The sequence below is a fragment of the Antrostomus carolinensis genome, unplaced genomic scaffold (assembly GCF_000700745.2).
Source record: "Antrostomus carolinensis isolate BGI_N321 unplaced genomic scaffold, ASM70074v2 scaffold14052, whole genome shotgun sequence".
In the NCBI taxonomy this organism is placed as follows: domain Eukaryota; kingdom Metazoa; phylum Chordata; class Aves; order Caprimulgiformes; family Caprimulgidae; genus Antrostomus; species Antrostomus carolinensis.
In genome coordinates, this window is record NW_010300257.1 from 1 (window position 1) to 8,170 (window position 8,170).

At 42.7% G+C, this 8,170-nt stretch overlaps 1 protein-coding gene across 1 annotated transcript in view; it reads left to right on the forward strand.

Moving 5' to 3' along the window:
• Nucleotides 1–4,342: 4,342 nt before the first annotated feature.
• PHKA2 (phosphorylase kinase regulatory subunit alpha 2) overlaps nt 4,343–8,170 on the forward strand; it is a gene marked incomplete at its 3' end in the record, with an annotated part of 27,412 nt that continues 23,584 nt past the window's right edge. The window contains exons 1-5 of the mRNA XM_010163074.1: nt 4,343–4,495; nt 5,810–5,857; nt 6,307–6,475; nt 7,329–7,411; nt 8,051–8,131. Of these exons, the coding sequence (XP_010161376.1) occupies nt 4,433–4,495; nt 5,810–5,857; nt 6,307–6,475; nt 7,329–7,411; nt 8,051–8,131 (444 nt within the window). The remainder of the gene's footprint in view (nt 4,496–5,809; nt 5,858–6,306; nt 6,476–7,328; nt 7,412–8,050; nt 8,132–8,170) is intronic.

Sequence of the window (8,170 nt, forward strand, 5' to 3'; positions counted from 1 at the left end):
TGCTTCACCCGGGCGGGCTCTGGGGATGGGCACTCGGCACGCTCTGCGGTGTCGTGCTTCGGGTAAAACACTCCAGTACAGAGAGACGAGAGCAGCTGGGTTTTTGCACAAATCAGTTCCCAAATACACTTAGTTGCTGAGAGTTACAAGAAATTGGAAAGCAGTGAAAGATGAGTTGAGGACCCAAATCCACTTAGGTCACTAATACTTTTGTCACTGGCTGTTGTTACGGGTCCAGACACCTGTGAATTAATGTTTGTTCATTAGAAACAAATGAAAGGACGTGGTGTAAGTGGTGTGAGAAGATAATTTTGCTCTCTCACTCTGCTGGGGTGTAGGAGATGCTTTGAGTTGTGCTCCTGTCTCTGCCTTTTGACTGCAGGATGACCTTGGACAAGTCACTTTGGCTTGCAGTGCCTGCCTTGATTTCTGTGTTTATAGGATGAGGAAGCCAATAACAGCCTCCATTAGAGGAGAGATGGAGCCTCTGGGATCCAGAGATCAAACATGCTCCATGAATGCTATGCCTTAATGTTATTGATGGGTAACAATAATAAAAAGGGTAACGTAATGGCAATATAAGAGTTTATGCCAGTGACCCAGAAAATTGTAATTTCTATAGACAGTGCTTGGATGCATGTTCATGACTCAGTGCTGCCTTTTTCATTAAGTGCTCAATGCTGGGGAGAGTTCAGATGTGGATGAAGGAGATAAGTAAGTTTTCTTCTGAATGTGGAAAGCAAGTCACAGGCTAGCTGCAGGGCAGAGGGACAACAGTATCACAGGAGGGCCCACAGAGGTGCTGCAAGACAGGCTTCTAGATTTGTTTTCTATATCTATACTCTTTATGGTCTTCCATTGCAATAGACTGGAAATGTCCTGCTCAGCTGGGTAAAGAGATGCAGAGCTTTCTTGGGCAAGTTAGGATGGTTGTCCTTGGGACACGTGCAACCTCATCTTAATTGGGGGTGGAATAGCCTATGGTGGGCTGGGCTGGGCTGCTGCTTCACTGGTGATGCCTTCCTGCTGCCTTTCAGGATGGAGCCAGTGAGGGGAATTTAAGCCATTGGTTTGCTCAGGAGCAGCCTGACAGAAGAGCGAGGAGGCATTTAAGATGCCTCTGAGGTGCTGCTGCTTAGGGCAGGAGTGATGTGTGAGTGTGACCTTGTACCTTGTATCCACAAATGTGCCAGATGTTTCGACTTGGCACGTCAACTGGTGTGCTCTGATGGAGGACAGTAACGAGCTCCCTCTTGTAAGGGTACAGCAAGAACACAGAGTCTCCTCATGACATTTTGCATTGATAAGAAGGTGTTTAGTATACCAGGGGCCAGGTTTCTCAGTAGCAGCAATTGATCTTATGTTCATTCCAATCACTCTAAATCAACATCATTTTAGAGGCAGATTATAATTCAGAATACACATGCTACCAGCAGACCTGCATTCCAAGCACAAGTCCAGACCTCTCACCAGGACTGACAGTTTTGTGTATGCAGCACCTTGCAGGATTGAGTCCATAGCAAACTTTTTAATGTTTTGCAAGTGTTGCATTCTGCTGATCAGTCCCTGCAGCATGCATGGTGATAGGAACAATCCTGTTACAGGGTGTACAAGGAGGCTAAGACCAAACCACTGTCTCCTGTCTTGTGCCCGTGCATCGGTTATACCAGCCTGCTGTGGTGTGGGGTCTGCCAGCTATTGCATGTGCCCCTGGGGATGGGGGACAGAGAGATGCTTCAGTACTGTAGCTGAGAAAGCACTGAAGAGCATCACCAGAAGGCTATTCTCAGCTGCTTGTTAATTTGAATTAAATAAGAAAAAATGTGAATCTTGGTCCATAAAATAGCAAAACTTAACGTCTATATACATATTAAGTATTGCTAGGGTACTGTAAGAGAAAAGCAGATGGAGCTGATAAGGAAAGCACATTTGGCATACATTATCAGTAACCCCAATTGTATTATGTCTGGTTTCGCTAAAACAATCTGCAAACTTTGCTAGTGCTTACCTCAGTTTTCATCTGACAGATGAATGAAACAGATGCAAATTAAATAGATTTTCAGCAAGATGCTAAATGTGGGCTTACTTGTATTGCTGCTCTGGTTAGAACCCTGCTATTTTGTGCTTGTATTGGTGAAGTTCTTGTTAGTGTCTAGTCCCTTGTAGGAGATTATGTTGAGTTTTAGGTTTTTTTGTCTCCAGACTAACAAACATACTTAAAAATAGGATTAGGCATGATACAACAGTTTAAAGTTTTAGTCTAGCAATCAGCTTTCTGTGCTGTCAGCTCACAAAGCCTGTGGGTGCTGGCAACATTCTTTGCTCTGTGGATGTGTATGTGCAGTGATTTGTAGGATGAGACCCACTAGTCCAGTTATCAATCACTGTGTAGATGTAATGCTTTGAAGTACTTGCTGAGCCCACATCCCTTTGACAACTTTGGGGTTAAGCACACTCAATGTTTCTTCAGATTCTTTAGCACCTTGTAAGCACCTTTTCATATGGTGTCAGCAGGTAACAAAATAAAATTATTGTAGTTTTCAAGAGTAAACAGTTTCTAAAACAAACAAAAAACAAAAAAAAACCAACCCCACAAGACATTAATGTGTTCTCAGTCCGTGAGAGCCAGCCCCAGCACACCCCAAGAGCTGGGACCTTCTTGTAGAGGAAGCAAAGGCACTGAAATGGTGATAGCTGCCCTTGGATGTGTTCAGTATGTCCTCTTAATGGTAGGTAGGTCCCTCCCTGGGGACTGAATGGTCCTTAAAGTCTTGCATGGACCATTCTTCCAGGATTTCCATCATGGTACCTGAAGGCATTTTTTTTTTTGGAGCTGGTGACCAGCCCAGCATAGAGGGTGGGGAAAAACAAAACAAAATGGTCATTTCTCAGGCAGCAGAGCAATGTCTCAAGCCAGGGCTGCAGGTATGTAGAAGTTTGTTGTGCAACAGGAGGAGGGAAACAAAGTACACTCTACAAACACTGGGAATATGCCATCTGCCTTTGAGGATCCTGGTTTTTGCCATGCAGGTGCAGTGCTGAACTGGGAGTGGAGTGGGGTCTCCTTTTTTTACTCGCTCACTTGTTCTTCTTCTGTTACTCCTTGGTTTTACTTTTCAAGTTCAGAAAGAAGGTTTTTAAGCTCTTTGGGTTCATATGTGCAAATAGATGAGTAGGTGGTCCTGCTGTTGTTACCTTCACTTGTGTGAAGAGCATACTGAGTGACTCTTTCAGAAGAACTATGCGTTTCTACTCTCAGTGAGCCACTACATGTGGCTGAATTTAAACCTTAACAATAGCACTGACTGTCCCCTGTCATGGGTGTCAGGCTGTCACCTTTGTCTTGTTCAGTTGTCACATGCAAAGCCCAGGAAACTGTAACTGAAGCTCCTCCCCCTCAAAACTTCTTTCTTAAAAATAACTACAGAAGGACTTGAGTGAACCAGCATGTGGCAGAAATGAGAAACTGGTGAATGTATTCTTTTTAATTTTATTTATCTTTATTATTGTAATCTTTGCCCCTTGTCACACCAGCCTTGGCAACACCTTCAGTCTTCATTCACTGAAATTTGCTGTAAAGGCTTGATTTGATTGAAAGCTCTGTTGACCTTTTGCCTCTCTAACTTTTTTTTTTTTTGTAATGAAGAATGTATGGCTGAAAAAGATTGTCTTAAAAATGATAATGAAGTGATGGGAATTAGTGATGAGATGTAAAATTTAATGGAGTATTTGGGATGCAGGAGACTACTCGGTGTGCTAGTTTTCAGGCTTTTCAACACCATCAGAATTTGTCTTTCTGTACATTTTCCAAAGGAGGATATAAAAAAATCTCTGCATGCATTCATGCTTTAGCTGTCATAAACCAAGCAGGTAAATAAATAGAAAGACTTTTTTAATTTCCTAGAAGGGAAGTAGTGGTTTCTTACCTCCTCAAGATTATGCTATGGACCATTTGCAGAGAGAAGAAGAGGTCCCAGACTCCGTTTCTAATGTTAATTCAGTACCCTCTTTTCCTTACGTTTATGTGGCATTTAAATTCCTATTTGCTCAGTGTATTTCAGGTTTCACTTGGTGACTTTGCTAATAATCCTGTGTGAATGAGGATGCTCAGCTGGGTGCCATAAGCTTTGTATCCTGAAGTGTTTAAAGGAATTTTGCATTTCACTTGTGTGAGTTTGGGAGAGAAAGATGAGACCCTCACTTCTGTTGCAAAATTATGAGCAGCCTCAGTGTGCAATCAGTGTGAAATCATCTTTGGCTCTCTCTTGTTCTTTGATATGGAAAGGTGGGATTTCAGGTAGTAATGTTTGTTCTTTATTCCTTCCTGCATGGTTAGAATCCAGTTACAGGGCTCCTTTCGGCTGGCACAGACCATAAGGATGCCTGGGTACGGGACAACATCTACAGCATCCTGGCCGTCTGGGGGCTGGGGATGGCTTATCGGAAGAACGCAGACCGGGATGAGGATAAGGCCAAGGCCTACGAACTCGAGCAGGTATTTCAAAGTTTGATGTAAACCAGCACATTGTTTGTTTGGTTTTTGTTTGGAATGGTGCATTCACATTGCTGCTATGTCTAGATCTGGCAGGGTTTCCCAGCTCGGAGTACGTGTCTTGTTCCTATTGCAGTCAGTATCCATGCAGCACATGGTGTACAGTGTTCCTGGCAGCCTTCCAGCAAGCAAGATTTGGAGAACTGTGGCAGAGAGGCTAACATCTGAATTAAAATATAAATAAAACAAATACATTTAGGAATCAAACTTCCATTGGTTGGCTGATTGTTGAAAATGAGGCTTTTGAGAGATTTTGTGCCCAGATTTACAAGCTTCTGATTAAACCTTGAGATCCCTTATGAGAAGCATTGTGGAGCAGAAAATCAAACCCAGGTCACCTGGATCCCAGGGTAGCAGTTTCTCTGCCAGATCATTCCTCCCCGTAAGGAGAAGCATGCCATTTAAAGTAGCAATCTTTCAAAGTTGCACATGGTTTATAGATGTGTTTGCTCAAACCAGACAAGGCAACAACCTCCATACTGGTAAGACTCATGTGCTGGAGAATTGGAAGGGGAGGTAACTCACACAGTTAGTTTCTATAATCTGCAGCTGGGGAAGCGGGTATTGGAAGTAAGAGTGTAGAGGTGGGTTAAATGGGGAAGTGAGGGAGCGTTGGTGTCAGTGTCCTACTGTTATTTTGAAGACACTGGGTAAATTCTATGCTGACATGTACTGCTCAAACCATGGAGATCTGTGGTGACTGAATAACCTTGACTCAGTTTGCATGGTCATATTTTGAGACTATAAGAATTTTGGGGTAAAAAGATGGGGTTGGTTTCTTCATTTAAGGCAAGATCTTATGCTTCTCTATATGCACTAAAGGCCCTTTCTTTACATTAGTCATCTGCTTTCTGTTGTACTGTATAAAGAGGAGAAGCAGCTCCACAGGTTTTCTAGTCATGTCAATGTCCTGCAGTCACCTGCCAGTGTTCCCTGGATCTGTCACTCTAAAAGTCATCATCATTATTCTTACAAAACATAGCATTCTTCTTACTTCCTTAGCTGGATAGAAAGACCACAGAGAGTTGCTCCACTGTTTAGATAGGGCCTTTGGGAAAAGATTTATTCTCCTAGATAGGGATGTGGGAATAAAAATCCACCAGTATATTAACAAAAAAGGCATGTAATGCAATGCAATTTTTTACCTTTGGCAGGGTGTTAGTATGGGGTGTGAACTTTGGCACTTCTGAATGTTGTTTGTAACAGCTGCTGAGGCTGGCCCTGTGAGGGTGTCACTGCTCTGTTTTGTTCCTGCAGAATGTTGTGAAGCTGATGCGAGGACTCTTACAGTGCATGATGAGACAGGTAATGTCATAGGCATGAGTTGAATGTATTTCTCCTGTCTTTTTGGTAGAGTGATTTTTTTTTTTGCGTGCATGTAGATGGTGGTGTGGGGAGTCTTTAATACTCCTGAGCCAAACTCTGATCTTACTTGCAGCTTTTTGAGATTGTGCTTGTAGCAAATAACAGTTTTGCCTTTGCAAACTGATTTTCACCAAGACGCATACCTGTAACTAAGATCTGAACTCAGGGAGGTAATTTCATCTTATTCTTTCCGAAAGAGATGTGCAGTTAGCTGGAGCCTAAAGTTAGAGTTGTGTTTAAGCAGTGTGATCAATCAAAACACACTGAAGTGAGGTAACAGGAATTAGGACCTCAAGTTTCCCCTCCTCTAAGAAAAGTTGTTCATTTTGAAATAGTTTGGAGAATTTATTCTGAAATGTTTCAGATTTTAGGTTTGTGGTGTTTTTTAGGTAGACAAGGTAGAGAAGTTCAAACACACACAGAGTACAAAAGACTGCCTACATGCCAAGTATAACTCTGCAACTTGTGCCACGGTGGTTGGGGATGACCAGTGGGGACATCTACAAGTGGATGCAACTTCCCTTTACCTGCTGTTCTTGGCACAGATGACTGCATCAGGTAAGCAGAAGATATTTTAGCCTTGACTATTGTTGCAGTCTTTTTCTGTTCTAGCTTTCATTTAAGAAGGAAAAGTTGTTAACTAGCTTCAAAGACCTTTACATAATTATTACTCGGAAGAAAGTAATACTTCACAGGAGAAGAGACATGACTTAGTTAGGATTCCATGTTTATAGTAACTGGCAGTGTCCATTCCCTTGATGTTTGTTGGCATACAAATACGTGAGATATTCAGAGTCAGGTCAGAGAAGAGTTTTGTGTTTGAAGACTACATGTGGCATCCTAATGGACAACCAGGTTTCTTCAGAGTGGCGACACTGAGTCAGGTGCCACTAGTGCTGTCTGTGTTCTTCTTGCTGGCACTATTTTATCTTGTGCTCTTCTCAACTGAACTCCTCCTGTGAGGGTAAGGATTTGTTTCTTTACCCATTTTTCTGTCCTCAGAGCACCTTGCAATTGACCCCTGCAGAGCAGGCACCTGGTCATCCTGGTGGTCCCTCGATAGAGCACTAAGCAGGCGGAGGGGTGGGGAGCTGCAGGAATTGGGTTACAACACTCGAGAGCCAGAGCTGGCTCAACTGTCTCTGCTTTGTACCCACCGTGTCGAATGCCCCCCTCGCAGGGGTGGTCTTTGGTTGGTGCCTGAAACAGTATGTCTTGGTGGCACTTGAAGTATTTCATCAGCAGCGAGTATTGAGGCTTGCTGCCTCATCTTTTGAAATCAGCTTGAGTTTTTCAATTGATTTCAGTAAGCAGCAGTTGGTAGCAAATAAACAAAAGCATGAAACTCACCAAAGAGTAAATATTTCAGTTCTAATACAGTGTAATTACTCTCTTCTGTTCTTTTAATCAGGGTTACGTATTATCTTCACCCTTGATGAAGTTACTTTTATTCAGAATCTTGTTTTTTACATAGAAGCGGCCTACAAAGTTGCTGTAAGTAGCTATTTATATGTAAATCACCTCAACACTGCTCAGATCTGGCTGGAAAATTATTTACTAATGGAGAAGGAAAATAGGGACCTCTTTGTCGATGAGAAGATATCAGTACTTGTCAGTACTTTACATTGTGAGCAGCATCTTTGGAGACGGTGGGAGGGCGGTGGAGGATTTACTGCTGCCTGAGTGAGGTATACTTGTTCTATCATAATAATAGGTTTTCTTTATTGATAATTAATAATATTTCCTGATGTCTCATTAAAATCTTACGGGCCTTTCTAAAAAGAGCAAAGTGTTAGCAAAATTTTTGGAAAGTGGTGAGTTGGAAAGGGCACAGGGAGAAGCATGCACAGGGGGGAAGGACAAATGGCTTTCTGTGTTCTGTGAAGACAGTGATTCATGACTGTAGACCTGATCCTGCTGAGGTATATTTCTGTGTGCTGCTCTTTAAACATGAAGAGGGGCTCTTTGGAGACTTGGAGCCTTTTTCTTTTATTACTTTTTCCTTTCCCCCTTTCCCCCTTTCCCGGCAAACTAATTTCATGCAGGGGTCTGGTTTAGTTGTGGGATGAGGGAGGACAACATTGTTTTTGTTATATAATCATGCCAATTTTTTTCTTGATGATGTTGTTGCAGGATTATGGAATTTGGGAACGTGGCGATAAGACAAACCAGGGCATCCCTGAACTGAACGCAAGCTCCGTAGGGATGGCCAAAGTGAGAATGTCTTCCTGACACCTCCTTCTCGGCTCTTCT